This window comes from Halteromyces radiatus (genome assembly GCF_025201355.1).
Source record: "Halteromyces radiatus strain CBS 162.75 chromosome Unknown BX664scaffold_9, whole genome shotgun sequence".
In the NCBI taxonomy this organism is placed as follows: Eukaryota; Fungi; Mucoromycota; class Mucoromycetes; order Mucorales; family Cunninghamellaceae; genus Halteromyces; species Halteromyces radiatus.
This window is the reverse complement of record NW_026251695.1, coordinates 386,935-406,768: the sequence shown is the minus strand read 5'-3', so window position 1 is coordinate 406,768 and position 19,834 is coordinate 386,935. Positions and strand designations below refer to the sequence as shown.

Below are 19,834 nucleotides of genomic sequence, written 5' to 3'. Positions count from 1 at the left end.
TTTTTTGGTTGCTGACGCTCTCGAAAGATTCACTACGAACTCCTCCTATTGGCCCACACCCTTTTTTTTCATTATTTTTTTTTTTTTTTTGTTTATAGATAAAAAGAAGGGAGAAACGATTTATTATTTATTATTAAAATTGATAGTTGGAAAAGATTGTTTATCATTTTTCGTTCATATAGAGATCCTTTTTGGTCGATGATCATGAAACTCAGTTCTTTTTGGGTTGGTTGTCATGTCATTTATTTGTAGACAATGATAAAGACCCATAGTCTCACTTTCACACACACACACTAGAAAGAGAGAGATCTCATTGGAAAGTTGACTTTTGTCGGTAAATGAAATTATGGTTGACTAATCTTCTTATTTTTTTTTATACAACTTGCATAGCATTTTTTTATAAATACATTTTATTTCTTTATAATCAAACAATAAATAAGGTAATACACATATATATATATATATAATTATTGGTATAAATAAACTATTAATTTTGACCAGGAAGTGGAGCAAATGAAACAGATTTTGATCTTCTTGGACCATTCACTATCCGAAATGCAGGTTGACGTCTACTTGTTACCATTGATTCAGGATATTGTTGTTGTTGATAATATAACGAATTGTACCCATGGTTATTCCAATCCATATAAGATCGCATTTCTCCATCATCGATATTGTTGTGATAGTGTTGCCATGATGATGAGGATGAAGGATATGGCATAGGTTGTTGTTGTTGTTGGTTATAATTTGGCATCATCATCATCATTCTTCTTTCTTCTTCCATATATCCATTTCTTCCAGTCATATATGATCCATCATACATCATCCTTTCGTTTCTATATTCATCATCATACGGTTGATTCCATTGATCTCGTTGGTAGTACGCTGGCTGCCAATGAAATGGTTCGCTTTGAGTGTAACCATAGGATGAATGGCGGGTGTCGATATCTGCCGATGTTCCGTAAATGCCATCATAGGGGTTGTGTCCAAAAGAGGGAGAAGTAAAAGTACTATTGTTGGGATTATTGTAAGACCAAGAAGAAGGAGGTATTGTGTCACTATATGCCAAGCCGGAGGAATGCTGTCCAAAAGAAGAAAAATCTTGTGATGAATCTATCGGAAATGATTGGGGTGGGTATAAAAATTGGTCATTAGTCGTCGTCGGATATGGATAGGAAGTTTCAGTTTGTACAGATGATAAATAAGGTGTTGTTACTGCTGTTGTTATTGTTGTTGATAATGACGGTTTCCTTTCATCCTGTAATATATAACCTTGACTCTTATTTTTTCGTTCATCCCTAATAACTTGAGTATTAAAAAAAAAAAAAAAAAAAAAAACAGGTATCAAATTTAGAAAGAAATTGGAATTATTATTATTTATTATTATTATTATTTCGGACTTGCCTGGCGTAAGAGAAGGGTGAGTTTGAATACCTTGAAGAATAAGAATGGGAGGTTTAACAGAATCCTTTTGTAAAACAAGAATGGGAGGAGCGCCATTAGAGGTAAAATGTTTATCACAATCAATACGATATACAAGTTGTTCTTGACTTATACTATCATCCAGCATAGCAGTTAAAAAAAAAAAGAAAGAAGAAGAAAGAAGAAAAAAAAGGGAAAAAAAATCATGCGGACAAATGAATGAAAAAGAAAAAAAAAATGAAAAGCAAGTCCTCTAAATGTAGTGTACTATCTAGTCACGGCGTTTTAAATAGACTCTTTTTTTTCCTCCCTTCTTCTATCGGCTCCCCTTTTTTTTTTCCTTTCGTTTTCTTTTCTCTCTCTCTTCCTTTGTTCTTAACTCACAAATACCTCTTTTACATGTCGTCTGCGGCAAATACTCTTCAACGTCAATTCAAAGGTAAACCCAAAAGGAAACTTCTTACTCTTCTTCTTCTCACTTTCACTATTATTATTATTATTATTATTTGTTTTAGACCTCATTAGGAATCCTGTTCCAGGTTTTGTTGTTGATTTGAAAAACGATAACATCTTTGAATGGTATACATTTATTACTATTGTTTTGGTTTTAAAGGAAAATAACTTTATATTGACTTTTTTTTCTCCTAGGTCAGTAGCAATTATCGGTTTACCAAACACCATTTATGAAGGTGGTTATTTCAAGGTAATAGAAAGAAATGAACCATTTAGTTTCTACCAATTAACCAACCCTATGGGAAATATTAGGCTACCATGACTTTTACCAATGATTATCCATTCCGTCCTCCTACTTTCCGGTTTGACCGCGAGTTTTATCATCCAAACGGTAAATGAGAAAATGTAGTTAAATATCACTCATTTTTTTTTTTTGAATATAGTATATGATGATGGTAGGCTCTGCATATCTATTCTTCATCCTCCTGGGGATGATCCTATCAGTGGTGAAAAAGCGGAGGTAAAAATTCAATATATCTATCTTTGAAGATGATGAAAACGGCATATTAATTATATCGTATTATAGGAAAGATGGAATCCTACACAGGTACGTTAAGACGGAAATAAAATTGAAAAAGAGGATAGTCATTCTAACCTGCCCCTCATCCTTCCCTATTTATAGTCTGTAGAAAGTAAGTTATCACTTATTATCATCCTTTCTATTTTTGATTGATTTTTTTTATTTAAATATTTTTATAGGTGTCCTTATGTCAATCATCTCATTATTAGCAGATCCTAACTGCTCAAGTCCAGCCAATGTCGATGCAGGAGTAAGTTTTGTTGCCTATTCAATGACATAATTGTTTATCTTTATGTACACACCCTACAAATTCATTCTTTTATTTCTAGGTGGCATTTAGAAAAGACCGAGCATTGTATGATGAGATCGTGAAAAGTAAGTTATTTGTTCCTCGTTTATTGAATTCTACTAACATAAAACTTTCTTATTAGAACAAGTCGAAATTTCTAAACAAGATATTCCTCCTGGATTCAAAATGCCAACATCAGAAAAGGATTTTATGATCGCTGCTCCTGTGGAAATAGAAGAAGATGATAATTTGTATGTAAAAAAAGGTTTATTATTATCACGGCTGACTGATCTATTCTCTCTTTATTATATAGTTGGTACGAATCTGGTGATGAAAGTGATTTTGATGCAGAAGACGATGAAGACTTTGAAGAAGACGAAGAAGACGACTAGGTTAATTCCGTAGTAATAATAGCTACGCATATATCTCATCATTATATTTTACAATACAAGCACATTGCCTTTTTTTTTTCCTCACTCATTTGACTCATACAATGATGAATACAGCAACATCATTCTTTTTTATTTATTTACTTAGTTTTGTGATTCGTTCTTTTTTTTTTTGATCAAATAAAAGATTCTATTTACAAAGTATCTGTCTTGTAATGGTCCCTATGTTTTCCTATACTCATCACGCATCATCTTTTCAAATAAACAAAAATAAAAACAATCATCATTTATCTATTATAAAACAAGAATAGCTAAACTACATCTATAATGTAAATGCTAATATAAGAAGGTCCATACTAATCCGAATACAATTGATCCAAAACCGTTTTGTCCATAACGTTTTTTGCAAAATGATAATTCGCGACAGCATCTTTTGTCGATTTCAAACTTGATTATTGCCTCTTTCCTTTGAATTATATATCCTAGCTTTTCATTGTTGTGTCTACAATTTGTTTTCCAATAAACATTCAGATCTTATTGTTGAATCCAACCATCTATTTTTTTTTGGTATATATTGATCCGGAAATGCTTCCGATCAACCCAAAAATAGAATTCGTACAATAGCTACATGGTATTCCAAATTAGGAAGGATGAAAATATGCTAACACAATACAATATGTTTGAAAAAGATCGCCTTAATCAATAAAGTTTCCCGCTTAAGTATTTATTCATCATTCGTTTGTTTATTTATTTTTGGAAAATACTTTGAAGCAGAGTTTAAAGACTTCAATACTAATAAAATAAAATAAATCGAGGCACTTAGGCACAAGCTACGTTGTCGTACTTTGCGTCTGGGCTTTTCTTAAAATACCAATCTGTGGTGGAGGAAACACTACTTAATTCTGCCACACAAAAAGATGCATCCTTAGACATCCCATCATCACATGCTTGTAGAATATAATCACCATCTTTAAAATAAAAGTTGTTCATAGTTGTTGTGCCATCCGTGCAAGGAGAGAATGCTAGTAGTGAGATCTGTGCAAATCCATCTCTACCGCCATAAACGTAAAATTCACCATTTTCCTCCTGATCATCAACGTAATCACACGGACCATTATTACCACAGTTTATTCCTGCAAATACACTTGCTTCATAATCCCAATCTTGTGCAGCAATATACGTTGCACATTCACTGCAGCCACAGCCCTGATCAACAAATCTAAAATCAGAATAAGAGGTAGGATCTGAAATAAGTTTTATCTTGCCATTTTCTAGTTGTGCACACAATTCTTCGTTGCCATAGTCAGGTACACTATCGGAGCACATTAAATACACATTGTTTGAATCTGTGTCTGTCCTATACAAAAGCATATCATCACCTTCAATCGTTTGTACATTATGACCCTCAGGATCCTTGACACAATAGTATCCCGACGTATAATTTCCATCAATGAGTATTTGATCTTGATTTTTGGGCATTGTCACATTTTTACGTGCAAATACACGCGTGATAAGTGAAAATAGGATGAATAGGCTTGTGAAGGTTAACATTGTATCAAAAATATCGAAATAAAGATAGAAGGCTGTAAAAAAAAAAAAAAAAAAAAAAAAAAAAAAAAAAAGGTGATGGATCATTAAATAAAGAACCGGGAAAGAAAATGAATAAGGTAACTGTAAATAATACAAGGGAAGTTCCTTTTTTATTAAATTCACAAGGAAGTTGTGAGACGAAGTATCTTGTCTTAAAAATTTAGTATCTCCTATACTCCTTCTAAATTGCAGTAACACTACATCAATTTCTTCTTGTCCTGTTTTATTTCATTCCCGAGCCTAACTGTACAAGGCGTACTTACTTATTTCTGATTCCTATCGATATCGTAGAGCAACTTTGTGTTACTGATTTACGATAATGATTATAATGGGTATATGTTTTGATATCCATTGGTAAATATGTTTGTTTGTAGAATTAAACTATATGGTAAGGTGTATTGATGACGGATGATAGATAGTTGATGATTGAAAAAAAAAAAAAAAAAAGGGGGAAATAAGATTGAAAAGATCATGCCAATGATGACGACTGGATGGTGACATTGACTTCTTTTTAATTTACTCTATAAGTGCAATGATAATCTGTAAATTAAAGAAGGTGAACTGAACGAAAATGGATTTTTCTGTGTTATGTCCAAATTTGGTGCAATGATGACTATTTTTGAGTGAATAACAAAGAATAAAAGAGGTACATGTTCATTTCCATGTGATATTACAGAATGAAAGGACTTTATAGATCGATTTTTTCATGAATAAGCCAAATGACAGATTTATCAAAAGAAAAAAAAAAGGTAGTGACTAGACACCAACTCTTTCCATCTTTCAGTCTTATTTATTTTTATTTCTATTTATCAGTTCATTTGGATTTTCGAGATAAAAAAAAGTAGATTGACCAACAAGGAGTAGAAGTGAATGATGTAAAGAACCAAGATCGTTGTACTAAACTATTTTATATCACTGATTCATTATAATTTTTTTTCTATCACGAAAACGCATAAAAAAAATAAGAAAGGAGCGATCGCGATTATTGCCGTATCCTATTTTTGATCTATCATCATGCACAAACCATCATGAACTAAAAATAAAATAAAAAAAAAACTTTATTCAAGGAGATTTTAATGACAAGAAGATTATGAATAATGTAATATATATAAAGTAGGACTACTAAAATAAGTAAACTAAAATAAAGAGATTCAAACTTATTTTCGATTGTATTAGTGATGGACTTGAATTTCTCGCCTTTTTGACCTCTTCATGCGGTTGCTGTTCCATCAAAGTCAAGTATGTCCGATGATTAACGATATCAAGATTATCAAATTCGCAGTTGTCATTGTTATCATCTAGGTATTGTCCATCCATCTTCTATAAAGTCTTCTTCCTCCAAAAAAAATCCAATACGAGTTCATCAGCTCCCATACCTATTGTCCTCCGTTATCTAATTATTATCATTGTTGTCGTCGTTGTCGTATGTCATTCCGGATATGATTGCTGGTCTTGTTCGAAGATGTTCGTTATGCAGCTGCTGTAATCGCAGTAACACTTCGAATTTGTTACCTTTCATATGATAGTATCAGTCAAAAAAAATCGTCTTCTTGGCTGGAGTTGCTCTTGCCTATGTTGAGGTGTAGGAATCTGACCTGCATATTGATTTCTATGTATCCAATCTGACTATCTATCTATTCGATTTGCCCGACAGTCGAAGGAGGTTGTCTCTCTTTGGTTTCCAGTTCCATTATACTCCAGTGATTACATTTCATTTATGTTTGATGAATTCAACTAGGTCCTCAAAGGAAAGGCATTCACACTGTTTCTGTTTCCATCGGATAGTCATGCTACTCTAAATCGTTTTGATTGTTTGGAAGTCGTCAACACTAAAGTATCAAGAACGTGACAGAAGCATTGGTAAATATCAGCACAGACGGACAGACAGATTAGACAAGCCAGAGGTAAAACATATATAACATTAGTCGATGTTGAGAACTTAATAAAACAACGTAAGGAATAAATTTTGACCGAAGATAACAGATAATTCTTTATTAGCTTCAAATAAATAATTGCATTCTAAAACTAAAAAAAAAAAAAAAAAAAAAAAAAAAAAAAATAAACGAAAAGAGAGGGTGAGAAAAAAAAAAAAGGAAAAAGAAAAATAAATAAAGGGAACTCGGAGCTGGGCCAGAATTGAGTCAGAATTGCATGATCCTATTGATTCCCATATGTTTGTCAAAAGGAATGTGTCCAAAGAACCTATGAATAAATGATGAATATATTATATTAGACAAACAAAAAAAAAAATTAACGAATCATCCCAGTTGACTTACTACTTGCATGTTCGACGTGAACTGACTACATTCCAGTGGTAGTATCCGAATCGAGAGTCTAACCGATCGATTTGTACATCTTTATGTTGATATCGTGGAAGCCAATACTTGAGTTTACCTTTTTTTTTTTCTAGCTTACGATAGCGGCAAGTATGTGTTTTTCGCCATTGTGATGTTTAGTTAAATAAAATAAAAAATAGTGAGAGAGAGAGAGAGAGAGAGAGAGAAATACAATGAAACTGATTAATAGTTTATTGATGAGAGAAAAGAGTATCTTAATAAAAATAAAAAAATACTAATTGATATATTAATCTGCCATTCTAATCTGGTATTAAATAAAAGAGTTTGTGTTACTGAATCTATGATATCAATTGTAACTCCATAAACCTCGGATACAACAGCCATTCTGTGTAGAATAATAATAAAAAAAAATTATGTTAAAGTAGCAGGAACTTGTACAGTATATAATATGCTTTGTTACGTACCTTTAGTCTTGCATCGCGAAAACGCGTACATTCTGTCGTGTACTTTCCTTCAGCAATGGGAAAAAAAAGCTTTCTGCATTCCATTCGTTAAAACATCTTCTGCAGCGAATCTTGATGTTGTCGACCTGAGAACGATCCTTGAGAGACTGATCCAGGTTGTCGATGATCTAGGTAAGATACAGTATGAGAAAAATTAGCATAATGTTTATAAACAACAATAACTATTCCATCATCCTCTTTTTTTTTCCAATTCATGCATGTTACCTCTGACTAAAGAAAATGCGAAATAAAATATCGATAAGTTTCAATTTGCATTTGCCTTTTTTTTTTTTTTTTAGGTAAAACCTAATCAATTTATCATTCCAATTACCACATATTATCCAGTGATTACGTCAGCTTACGGAGCGTCCCACAGTTCGGCATTCGCTACAAGTATGGAAGTATTGCTTCAAATTCTCACTGTAGAAATCAGAAAGAGGCACCGTTCGAATGCAGCTGGCGCATTTAACCGTAGTGGTGTTGTCGATAGACTTGCCAGCTTGAAGGTCTTCGTTGACTTCCTTGATCATCTATAGGACAGCGTTATTTCCAAGACGTCTTTTTCTTTCAGGTTGGTTTTTCTTTATACTGCACCTACATCTACGGCTTTATTTGTATTCTTCTTTCGTCGCTATATGAGGGGATCATACAATAAATAAGATATTAGTCCTTAATTCCAATGCAATATTCATGCCATACTGTTCTTTTTACTTACATCCTTGTCCTTTTGACGACAGGTCGCGCAAAACTTCGTGTATTTTTTTCTCTTCTCACTGTAGAAGATACTTTTGTCGTCAAACGACCGAAAGCAGGTGCAACAGTGTATCAGTCCATCATATCTTCCGCTGTCATTCAGCTGCTTCATTGCCTGTGTGAAAGATAATAATATTTTTTTTTTAATTTGACTTTGGTATGTTTTTTATCTTTTTATGTTACCTCTTCTGTTGCAGCGACCTTCTAAAAGTAAAAACAAAGAAGTTGATGGTTAATAATAATGTTGCTCTTTATTTTATGTTCTTACTTCTTTTTTTTTCCTTGTGTGAGCATTGGCAATCATCTTTGTATTGAGATGTTGTTTATTGATAATAATATTGAACAGACTCCAAAATAACTGGCTGGTCCTCGATTAGAATCCCAAGATTGTTGGTACTTGACGCGCATACGTGAAAGCAAGTTCATTCCAAAAATATATATGTAGAAATAAAACTAACAATAAAAATATATTGTCCAAGTAAATTAAACCAAAGTAATAAAGAAAAGATAAAGAAAAGAGGCAAAGGGGAGGAAAAAAAAAAAAAGATTAAAAGTGAGAATACAATGAAAATAGGGAGAGACCCCGACAGGTGCAAACCAAACATCGGGAAGACTTCCACTTAATAGTGTTTTCAAAGTTTTTTGTCGGGTCACGAGAAATATATTTTTCGTGACGTTATAAAATAAAATATGGGCTTTCTTGAAATGGATGTCGCTTTTATTGCTGCTGTCTTGGTGTACTTCCGCACTTGTTAGCTTTTTCTCTTTCTTTTTTCTTTTTTTTTTTTTGACCTTTTACATTGCTTCACTCTTACTGACTATAATGGGAACGATGCGATGAAAGTGATTGAAGAAAAGACAATAGCAGTATCAAGCTAGAAGTACTAATTAATATGGAATCATAGGAAGGAAGAACAAGAGGAATATACCACAATGGAATGACCCGATCGTAGAACGCAAGCAAAAGGTAAAAGACCAATTCCCATACATATAATACTTGTTGTAATCAATTCAAATTCTCATATTACCCTTTCTCATTTGGAAAAACTGGTGTCAACCTCAAAAGCATGAAAGATGTTTGGGGTCAGCGAATGAACAGCTCAATGATGGAGAAAAACATACAAGGAAAGACAGCTGACGGAGGAAAGGAAAGGAAAGCGTAGACCGAGACCAAGACCAATGGAAGAATATAAGCAGCAACTGATCAAGTTTATTAATGATAACCCATCTGCAGTACTGTATCAAGTTATTATGGATAGTCTTTTCGATGGTTGGTCTGAACATCAACAAAACTTGTGTGTACAACTTTATGAGCAAAGATTGGTGTCATTAGCATTAGGGTTAGCAAGCCATTCACCTAGCGATTGCAGAAAAGGAACCATACCAATTATACAGCGACGACAAGACGAATGATGACTGGAGCAACAACTGGATATAGTACAATGTATATGATGAATATGATGGATCGACGCTATGGAAGAAAGAAAACGAGAACAACAATATTGCATGTTGTTTCGATCTCTCTATAAATAGGTAAAAAAAAAAAAAAAAAAAAAAAAAAAAAAAAAAAGTATTCATATCACGATACTCGAAGATCATTTCATTTATATATTTAAATGACTTAGGAACGCTTTATCATCACATCGATAATCAGATCATTCGACAGAAATGCTCATTGGAGAAGTGATAGAATATCAGTAGCGCAATGGAAGATTTTTTTGGTCGTAGGCCCTTCATCAAGCAATTCTCGAAATCGAAAGGATTACTTCTCAGATGATTGTATGGAACGAAAACGCACGATTCTTGACATGAGAAATGCAATTGCAAAAGGTCAAATAATCGATTGTGGACAAACGAATGTATATTCTGGAATACGTGGTTTTGGATTAGGATACAAGGATGCGTTAATAGTGATAGCCGTCATTGGGGTTGTTATTTTTTTAGTATATGAGTTATTGTTATTGTTTTTTAGTTAGTTTATTATATAATAAATCATTTTTATAGTACATTCACTATACTTTAAGATGAGCCTACTTTTGTATAACAAAGTTTTTATTTTTTTTTATCTTTTTTATTACACCTCATCATGTTCTGAAATAACACTCTTTATGATGTGCTTTTTATTTTATATTTGGATGTATTTTTATATTTTGTTTTACTAAGTATATTTACATGTATAGAACCCTCTTATACAACCTTCTAGTACTATAGCAATATTTATACCGAATAGAATTATATGACATGTTGTAGTATACCCTCATTATATTCAGAGGAGTTTAATAATATTGACGTCTGGTGATGCTGCCATTGATTATTTTTGTCATCACATGCTTACATTTATGAATGTATCTTATCGCAGTAATTTAATGCAAGATTACTGAAACCTTTTATTTTTTTTTGTTAGGTTCCTCTACATTGCTGGGTCTGTTTGTTTTTACATGTGAAAAATATTAAAATGTACCATTTTTTTTTCTCTTTTCTTTTTCTTTCTTTTTCTTTCTTTTTCTTTCCATTTATAACCTCCTTATCTTTCTTCATATCAATTTTTAAACCAACTTATACAAATACAAGATTTTCTTACATCCACATCAATACAAGTCTCTTTTTTTCTGGAACACAACCTAACAAGGTTAAGACGGACCATCTGGTCTATTTGCTTCCTTCTTGCTTCCTAGTAAGTTTTTTTTTTTTTAAAAATACGATTATGATGATGATGATGATGATGATGATATTAACAATGATCCTAGTCTTTAGTATCATCTTCTTTTTTATATCTTTTTAGTTTTTAAATTTTTTTTTCTGTATTATTCACGACTGCCATCAAACTATGGTTCATCATCCCCCTTTTTTTTCTCTTTGGATGATTGTTGAAGTCACTGAAGCAATGACGAAAGTTGTTGCGTACAGGTAAATCAAGAAAGAAAAAGCAAGCAAGCAAAAAAAAAGTTTTGGCTCATAATTATTTTATCCTTTTTATATATATTTTATCTACTACTACTTCTTCATCTTTGGCTTGTCTTATTGATTACTATTATATTATTGTTATTTTGGTAAGCATCGATTATTAAAAATTTGGATGTTTCATACATAGAACTAACTATTTTTTTTCTTTTCTTTTTATGATAACTTCATTCCTGTTCTCCTTGTCATCTATCCATCTCTTCATCCCATCATCCATTCTTTTTTTCTATACTTAATATATTATTTCCTATTTTGTCGACATCCTATTTTGAAACTGCATCATCTATTAGTGAACAAAGTGTAAAAATATTGTATCTGTCGTATCTAGACTGATATTATTGTGTAACTTTAAGATCTCAGCTTCTTGTCATTTAAGATTGGATTAGAATAGTTTTTTCTTTTTTTTTCTCTCTCATTCAATTCTTATTGAAATAAACTATATCAACAGTCTCATCGTATTTTCGATTTGTCTTTTATTATTATTTTTATATTTGTTAATCCAATCAACTATCTTAGTATCATACAAATACTGTATAATACACTATTATTATTAATCTTTCTTATAAAAATATCAAAACATCAATTAATCCATCATATTTTTATTAAATAAAAATAATCAATCAACTATTAACAAAAAAAAAAAAAAAAAAAAAAAAAAAAAAAAAACGTGAAGGCACTTGGGGAAAATCGTCTGTGAATTGAGTCAAAGTGTGTTTTATTACAATGAATCAAAAAGAATGTTAAAATGTAACTAACAATGTAAACACCAAAAGAAATACAATAAAAAGTTCAAACAAATCAAGAGAAGTATATATTAATGATAAAATAAAATATAAAATATAAAATAATATAAAAATAGAATAAAGTATATTCAGAAAAGATAGAAAATCGAAAAGTCAATGATAGAAAAAAAAAAAAAGAGGAGGACCAGGATTTGTAACCCCGCTCTGGCATGATCATCATCACATTGTTTCCAACCAGAATTGAGACATAGTAGCACCAAATGGCTAATACTTGTTTCTGATTGGCTGAAATTAATCATGAGGAATATAATGAAATTTAAGAACCCTGATTTTATAGGTCGTCTTGACCGAGTGGTTAAGGTGATGGCCTGCTAAGCCATTGGGCTCTGCCCGCGCAGGTTCGAATCCTGCAGGCGACGATTCCTTTTTATATTTGATCGCTGTCGGAGATTGAATTAATGTATCCTTTTTTGGTTTCTTTGATACTTTTTCTTTTTGTTAGATTTGACAAAGGTGATCGATGATCATATTTTTCTTTTTTGGATAAGAATAGAATTGTTATAATTTTTTTGTAATGATGTAGATTTTTTGAGTGGATGGTTCCTTCTGATTGGAATATATATTGATGATGTTGTTGTTAAAAAAAAAAAAAAAAAACTGCATGTATGATCATCTTTTTATCAGTCAACAAAATTTGAGTGATTAGATCTTAGAAAACCAGATTTGGCATAATGATTTGTAGAATAAAATAAAGACTTGTAATTGATGATTGTTATTTTTTTTTTATTGAGAAGAAAAAAAAAAAAACCTAACTGAAAAAAAAAACTAAATAAAAATGAAAATATGTCCATTAAATAGCCGTAGCTACCGTAGTTATTAATGATTGTCGCCGTTGACACAAAAAAAAAAAAAAAAGAAAAAGGAATGGTCGCAGCCATGTTGAGAACAGAGAAAGAGAAAAAGAAAAAAAAAATTGTGGAGTTGTTTCCTTTTTTTTTTTCCCTTATAGTGTGACAGAACATGAAAAATAGCAGTCTTGATTATTTGACCGTTGTGAATATTGGATCTATATGGCAAAAAAAAAAAAAAAAGAATAGATTTGGAAAGGATAAGATTGATTGTTGGATGGCACAGAAGATCAATGATTATTTGTTGAGGTTGTTGATGGATGATGAATTCTAATAATGATAGAGTAATAACGTATTATTTGAATTATACAATAATGGATTGTTGGAGTCGGTTCAGGAATATTAGATGTAACGATTATACAGCATTAATAGTAAAAAAAAAAAAAAAAAAAAAAAAAAAAAGATTTTATTAATGTAATTGTATAAAGAGGGAAGGCATAATATAATAAGACTACTATAGTATGAATAAAAGCATCATCACAATAAAAAGTCAAACCAAGGGAAGAGACCAGCTAAACGAGAAGAAGATCATGATATACTGATTTTTCTTGCCCAAGCTCCACTGCAAACCTCTTCTATTGAAGTTGTAGTATTACCAATCCTGTTGAATTCTGTTGCACATTCATGTGGTTAATCCAATTGTACGTCCAACGCAATTCTTTCGATTGTATTGCATTCCGGTTATTGCATTCGTAAATCCATGTAATCGCGTCCTCTATTCACATCGATTGTGCACAATAAGAATAAAAAAACATAGTGAAGTATCACTTAGATTAGTTGAATGCAAGATGGAGAGAGAGAGAGAGAGAGAGAGAGAGAGAGAGAGAGAGAGAGAGAGAGAGAGAGAGAGAGAGATATGGAAAGGGAATGAGAGAAAGCCTAAAAAAGGAACAGTAAAAGAAAAAGGAAGATAGTGCATCTTATTTCCAAAAAAAAAGAAGTGTGAGAAAGGAAATGAGAAAGAATAAAAGGATGACTTACCAGATGAAAGAAAAAAAAAAAGAAAGACGAAGTAAACGATAACATACCATCTAGTCATTGCGTTTTTCACATGAATCTTAAAAGGGATTTCGAAAAAAAAGGAATCATAAAAAGAGGTTAGTATTATTTTTTCCCATTCATCTTTTATTCTTCTACTTTTTAACATTACCTTTGGTGTTTGGTATACAAATGACGATGCCATAATTAGAGACATGCCATGTCACTATCCGGAGAGAAATAGAGAAAAGACATATAAGTTGTATTATAAATCATAGGCTAGAAACGAAAGTAAAGAAATAGAGAGAGAGAGAAAAAGAAAAAGAGAGTTTGGGGAAATTTTACAAGCAAAAGTTTCAAACTCACCAGCTTAAAATTAAGTAGTGTGATTTTTATTTTTTATTTTTTTTTTTTTTGTTGAGCTTTCAACCTTTCCGTATGAGAGCCTGGTAATCAACGATGAAAATTGCATTGGATGTTACCTGAAATGGTTAATCGTTACCAACATTTGTACTTGGATGATCATATCCCGTGATCATTTGTTCTATGAGGATTTGATTGATCATAGACACAAATTGATGTTATGATATGATAGGATGATGTATTATAAATGCAATGATGATGATTTATCACAGATAACATAAACAGGGATGATGTACCTCTGCTAAACTAGAGAATACAAATAAGATGAGATTTAAAGTTACAAATGGAAGGGCAAAAAGAAAAAGAAGTGTGGCAGTGTGGCAATCAGGAGGTAAAAATATTTACCAATGAAGAGTTTTTCTTTTTTTGGATCATTTTTATGTAGATGGTAGATGCTTTTTTTTTGGGGGGGATGGAAAGTGGAGGGGTTGAAAGCGTTGAATGTCCGCATCATGCAAATGATTTTAGTTTCATGTAGATACATTATTATATGTTCGTTCTAAAGTTGTACAAAGAAAAAGAGCGAAAAAGAGGGCACAGTTTTTTTAACGTTAGCAAATTTCTATATAGAGTTATCGTTGAGGATATAAAAATATATCCTTTTTTTTTTTTAAAGTAAGAGTTCGTTCATAAGTATTTTTTTTTTTATTTTGATTATAAATAGGTAATTTTTGAGGCACAGTTTTCTAAATCTTTCTCTTTTGATTGAAAATCAGTTATCCTTCGGTCCTTTATTTCAAAAAAAAAAAATAAAAAGAAAGGATGATGGACTAAAAAAAGAAGGGATCAAGTTTTGGATGTAAAAATAGACAAAAATGCAGGGAAAAAGATATAAAAGAAGGAGATGATTTCTCTTTTTTTTTTTTTTTTTTTTTATTTAGTTTTATCTTTCAAATATATTATCAATCAAAATGCGTTTCTCTCTGATTACCTTAACAGCTTGTGTTCTTCTTGGTGGACAAGTATTGGCTAGTCCTATTGGTGATGTTAAACAAAATGACTTGGTGGCCCGTGATACTGATGATTTCTGTGTCTACTTTTACAAGAAACCTAATCAACAAGAACAAGCTGGATTTATTTGTGGTTCACTTGATAGTGAAGGTGAAGGTAATCATGTTGGTCGTCCAAATGCCAATATTCCTGTCGTAGGTTCTTTGACTGCTCCTGATTGGCTTCAAATTACTGTTTATGACAAGCATGCTTACCAAGGTCATAGCAAGACTTTCCAAGGCAATCAAGATAATATTTCACCTACCTTAAATGTTCAAAGCTTTAAGCTTGTACACAAATAGTTATATTAACACATGAATATGTCTTTTAAAATAATAAAGGTTGAAATGGATGTGTCACACAAATGACACAGCAGTACCGGTATTTAAATTTATCTAGGCAGCCAAGCATGGGTATTTTTTCCTTCTTGGCGCTCAATTCTTTTTTCGTTCCCTTTTCTTTTTTTTTTTCTTCTTCTTTTAATACAAACTTATATATTAAACAAAATGGCGTATTCTGGTAGAGATATAGCTTTATTTGTCATTGCCTTTTTCTTCCCTCCTCTTGCCGTTTTCATCAAACGTGGTTGTAATGTTGATCTCTTGATAAGTGTTTGTTTGACCATACTTGGTGCAAGTAAGTCTTTTTTTTTTTTTTTTTAATCATTCAACATTTATATATATATATTCTCATCTTTATATATTCTTTCTTCTTTTTTTCTCTTTCTTTCTTTGTATAGTTCCCGGTGTGATTCATGCTTTCTATATTGTCCATAAGTACAATGACTCATTCGAAGATATTGAAAGTGGAGGTTTACGTTACCAACAAGTACCTACAGATGAACCATCTCGAGTCGGATATGGAGCCAATCAAACTTCAGGTAATAATAACAATAGGTTAACATACTTTATGCAACTCTAACTGATATGTTTTCTCTCTTGTTTCGCGGACATAGAATAAGTCTTGTGGGGTATTCATAGTCCGGGATGTATTGCATTTTGCTGTTTTCCATTGTAGTCGATCCTTTTTCTTTTCTTTTTATGTACATTGGTCTCTTGGTAGTACAGTCCTCCCTTTTGTTGATACCACTCAAATAAAATCTCTTATTTACTCTTTTTATAAGTCTCTGGATCATGGGTAAAATGGATGATATGTAATGGATGATATGTGATGAATAGATGATATGTAATGGATGATAAGTGATGAATAAGTGATATGTAATGGATAAGTAATATGTGAAGAATACGTGATATATGATGAATAAGTAATGTGTGATGAACAGATGATATGTAATGATGAATAGGTGATGATGACTGATTGTGAACAGAGATGTTATGTTTTGAAAGAAATTTCATTCTAGTTTTGTTAAAACAAATATAAAAAAGTATGAAGGGATATGATGATAATCATTATGAGTCATCAAAAAAGGAAAATTAAGGACGAATGTAAAAAAAAAAAAAAAAAAAAAAAAAAAAAAGATAGGACGACAAAGTGACGTTAGAGAGAGGTAAAAAGGAAAAAAAAAAAAAGTCAATGTGTCGCGCTTTGAGTACCGCGTTTTTTTTCTTTTTTCCCAATTTCTAGGGGGACAATCGGCATCAAAGTGCACACACGGAGATCTAATAAGGTACGACCCCCCAAATGTGCCGTGCGCGATATTTTCAAGAAAATAAAAAAAAAAGGGACCGCGTCCATTCAGATTTCTTTAAGGGGGAGGGGATAATCGATTTTCTATTCTTTCATCTTTCTTCCTTATTCATTCAACTTTCTTTTCTTTTTGTGCTTTATAGCATTTTTTTTCTTTTTGTATATATAAATTTTTTTTTTTTTTTTTTTTACCTTCTTTATAAATGACGAATCATAACTTATACAGAGGACATCAAGATATTGATATGTCCAAGGTAAAAAAAAAAAAAATATTATTCAACATTATTGAGAATGATTTCTGACAATTCTCTTTTTTTTTTTTTTTTCCTTTTTCTTTTTTTTCGTCGTACAGCATTTAGAGTCACTCAAGACCAGATTGGGTTTTGCAAAGTTCAAGTTACGCAATGGTTGGGAAAAAAATACACTTTTGGATGTGGAATCATTTTGGAAAGAAAGACAACGGCAAATGATTGATGCATTACCGACACCCCGGTTTACACAACGTGACATTCTTGACAATAGAACTCTTCATCCTCATTATCATTATCATCCAAGCGGGTTTATGTCTTATAATCCTTCTTCTACTCATCATTATCGTCGTCATTCACACCATGTTCAGCTAAAAAAAAAGAAGGCTAAATTGACTCGATCATTCTCAACACCTACCACATCAGGATCATCCACTTTATTATTATCAGATGATGCTTCATCGTCACCCTTCAGTAACAGTCCACACGATGATAATCAGCGTTTCAATAACAACAACAACAACAACAATGATGATGATGATGATGATCATTCTTATGATTCACTGGATCGCAAACGAAAACGCATTCATACTCATACACCACCTTCACCACCTACTGATGATGAATCCGTTAATCAAATCAATTCCAATAAACCATTTAGCATTGCTACCATCATCAACTCTACATCAGAACCAAAACAACAGTCTCGACATATCAAAAGTTCCTTAGATTACTTATCTTATGCTATAGCCATGACTGAACAACAACAAGATCAACAACAGGATACGGATGATTCTCATCATACATGTCATCAGCAGTTATCTGAATTAGGAACGAATCATGACAGTGACGATAGTGATCCTTACCACGAAGATCACGACCATCATTTACCTTCAACAACAACTACTACTACTATTATTACTACTGGCAAAGCACCTTCATCACCCGTTACTGCGGCTGCCGAAGCTATGATGATGTTTGGACACCATACCCAAGAAGATTAAAATGTCAATTCCTTATTCCCCTTTTTTTTTTGTCCATTTCTTTTCTTTCCATAATTTATTCTCTCTCTCTCTCTCTTTTTCATTCCCACTTTTTTGTATTACTCCTCATATATTTGATGATGATTATTTTTTTTTATCGTTAGGTATTATACCACCATTTGTATATTTGTATTTTAAATAAAAATCGTTGACCTTTTTTTTTTCTTTCCTTTTTTGTCGTGTCCTCGTTTTCGTATTGGTTGATTTTTAGCCCCGTTTTTTTTTTTTTTTTTTTTTTTTTTTTTTTTTTTAATTCTGTCGCGACATTTTTTTTTTTAGTGTCACCTGTCTAGAAATTTCGGTCAACGCACGCGTCATGCCGCCTTCCTCCCCACCCTCAATGATAGTAATCTGGGCACCAATAGAAATAGATTCATAGAAAAAAAAAAAAAAGCAGACGCCATTGCTTGTCGAAATGATAAGGCAAAGTCTTGATCGTCCGTATCTTCCTTTTTTTTTTATTCTTTTAAATGAATTGTAGTAAAACAAGTCCTGGTAGTTAACTATTCCTTAAAAGGCGATATTCCATCTTTGCTTTGCCTCTCTTCTATACTCCTACATACATATATGATGCCGTTCTGACGTATTTTCATCCTTATCAACAATCCCATTTACGTTTATAGTTCCATACCAAATCCTTCACCAAAAAAACAGTAATAATAATAATAAATAAATAAAGATCATAGTAAATAATAATACTTTATTACTCCATCATCATAAAAAATAAAATGAATCTGGTACTCTTTGATGATACGTCATATCTCTCATGAACGTTTCTAAATGAATGGTGATCAGTTCCCCATTTCTTTTTTTTTTCCTTTGGTCACAGACCGGCGTTCCAAAAATAGGCATAAAACAGGACTCACCCCCCTTCTCTCGTCTTCTTTTTCTTTCTTTGTACAACAAATGGGTCACGGACACGAATCCTATTCCACTACCACCTATGGTCGAGATGGCAGCATGCATCCTATGACATCTTCTGTTGTTGTGCGTGAATTGGATGAAGGCGAAGTAAGGATTCTTTTACCGCACATGTTAACAGTTCCTTCCATAGTTGAAGACGATAGCAGTGATGTGGAAAGTCTAGATATAATGAATTCATTTAACAACAGCAACAATGACCAAGACGAAGATAACAATGATAACTGGTTTCCTTCATTATCCAATACTTCTTTGATACATGACCTGGATGCAAGTGACTTGGAGGACGATATTATGATGGACAAGACAGTTGAAACTCTTTTTGCTACAGATATTTTGGAACATGACGAGGATGAAAAATACACCAATAACAACATTGCTCTACAAAAGGAGTATCTTCCTCCCAAGAAAGCTCGAAGGACAGAACCTACTACGACAGTAACGACGATGATACTGGAACAAGGCAGGAACGATGATGATGTTGATATGGACGTTGTAGTTAGTGTTGATACCAATAGTTTAGAAGGTAGTGGTAGTCTTATACCTCTGGATGTCATGTACTGTTGTGCAGAATGAATAAAAATATGATTTGAAACTTTGTGAATATTATTGTCATCATGTCTCTATCTTTAATATTGATGAAGACATCTCTTTCTTTTTTTTTTTTTTTTTTTTTTTTTTTTTTTTTACAGTTTA

At 32.1% G+C, this 19,834-nt stretch overlaps 8 protein-coding genes and 1 non-coding gene across 9 annotated transcripts; 5 read left to right on the top strand and 4 right to left on the bottom strand.

The window, feature by feature from the left end:
• Positions 1-392: 392 nt before the first annotated feature.
• Positions 393-1,628, bottom strand: BX664DRAFT_341702 (uncharacterized protein). The gene is made up of 2 exons (XM_051547046.1): positions 1,405-1,628; positions 393-1,305 (listed from the first exon to the last, which is right to left on the bottom strand). Exons 1-2 carry the CDS (start codon positions 1,568-1,570, stop codon positions 488-490), a joined length of 984 nt encoding a protein of 327 aa, XP_051396609.1. The 5' UTR covers positions 1,571-1,628; the 3' UTR covers positions 393-487.
• A 107-nt stretch (positions 1,629-1,735) lies between these two features.
• Positions 1,736-3,337, top strand: BX664DRAFT_341701 (ubiquitin-conjugating enzyme E2). Its single transcript, XM_051547045.1, has 11 exons — positions 1,736-1,861; positions 1,938-2,001; positions 2,071-2,125; positions 2,188-2,266; positions 2,319-2,395; positions 2,462-2,482; positions 2,558-2,567; positions 2,635-2,705; positions 2,785-2,830; positions 2,887-2,995; positions 3,058-3,337. Exons 1-11 carry the CDS (start codon positions 1,822-1,824, stop codon positions 3,134-3,136), a joined length of 651 nt encoding a protein of 216 aa, XP_051396608.1. The 5' UTR covers positions 1,736-1,821; the 3' UTR covers positions 3,137-3,337.
• A 425-nt stretch (positions 3,338-3,762) lies between these two features.
• BX664DRAFT_341693 (uncharacterized protein) lies at positions 3,763-4,708 on the bottom strand. The gene has a single exon (XM_051547044.1). The coding sequence runs from the start codon at positions 4,682-4,684 to the stop codon at positions 3,953-3,955; it is 732 nt and encodes a 243-aa protein (XP_051396607.1). The 5' UTR covers positions 4,685-4,708; the 3' UTR covers positions 3,763-3,952.
• Positions 4,709-7,258: 2,550 nt separating this feature from the next.
• Positions 7,259-8,684, bottom strand: BX664DRAFT_362029 (uncharacterized protein; the record flags this gene model as incomplete). Its single annotated transcript, XM_051548278.1, has 7 exons — positions 7,259-7,405; positions 7,485-7,754; positions 7,886-8,053; positions 8,122-8,154; positions 8,239-8,391; positions 8,460-8,480; positions 8,625-8,684. The coding sequence occupies 6 exons, from the start codon at positions 8,682-8,684 to the stop codon at positions 7,572-7,574; spliced, it is 618 nt and encodes a 205-aa protein (XP_051396606.1). The 3' UTR covers positions 7,259-7,405; positions 7,485-7,571.
• Positions 8,685-12,317: 3,633 nt separating this feature from the next.
• BX664DRAFT_t121 lies at positions 12,318-12,399 on the top strand. The gene has a single exon. It is a non-coding gene; the product is annotated as a tRNA-Ser (tRNA).
• Positions 12,400-13,273: 874 nt separating this feature from the next.
• BX664DRAFT_204275 (uncharacterized protein) lies at positions 13,274-14,207 on the bottom strand. Its single transcript, XM_051540135.1, has one exon. The coding sequence runs from the start codon at positions 14,081-14,083 to the stop codon at positions 13,604-13,606; it is 480 nt and encodes a 159-aa protein (XP_051396605.1). The 5' UTR covers positions 14,084-14,207; the 3' UTR covers positions 13,274-13,603.
• Positions 14,208-15,154: 947 nt separating this feature from the next.
• BX664DRAFT_341686 (uncharacterized protein) lies at positions 15,155-15,761 on the top strand. Its single transcript, XM_051547043.1, has one exon. It carries the CDS (start codon positions 15,201-15,203, stop codon positions 15,579-15,581), a length of 381 nt encoding a protein of 126 aa, XP_051396604.1. The 5' UTR covers positions 15,155-15,200; the 3' UTR covers positions 15,582-15,761.
• On the top strand, positions 15,690-16,395 carry BX664DRAFT_341685 (uncharacterized protein). Its single transcript, XM_051547042.1, has 2 exons — positions 15,690-15,915; positions 16,019-16,395. Exons 1-2 carry the CDS (start codon positions 15,786-15,788, stop codon positions 16,198-16,200), a joined length of 312 nt encoding a protein of 103 aa, XP_051396603.1. The 5' UTR covers positions 15,690-15,785; the 3' UTR covers positions 16,201-16,395.
• An 880-nt stretch (positions 16,396-17,275) lies between these two features.
• BX664DRAFT_249982 (uncharacterized protein) lies at positions 17,276-17,452 on the top strand (the record flags this gene model as incomplete). The annotated part of the gene is made up of 1 exon (XM_051540285.1): positions 17,276-17,452. A coding segment is annotated over one exon (177 nt), but the record flags the coding sequence as incomplete, so codon positions are not given.
• Positions 17,453-19,834: the final 2,382 nt, after the last annotated feature.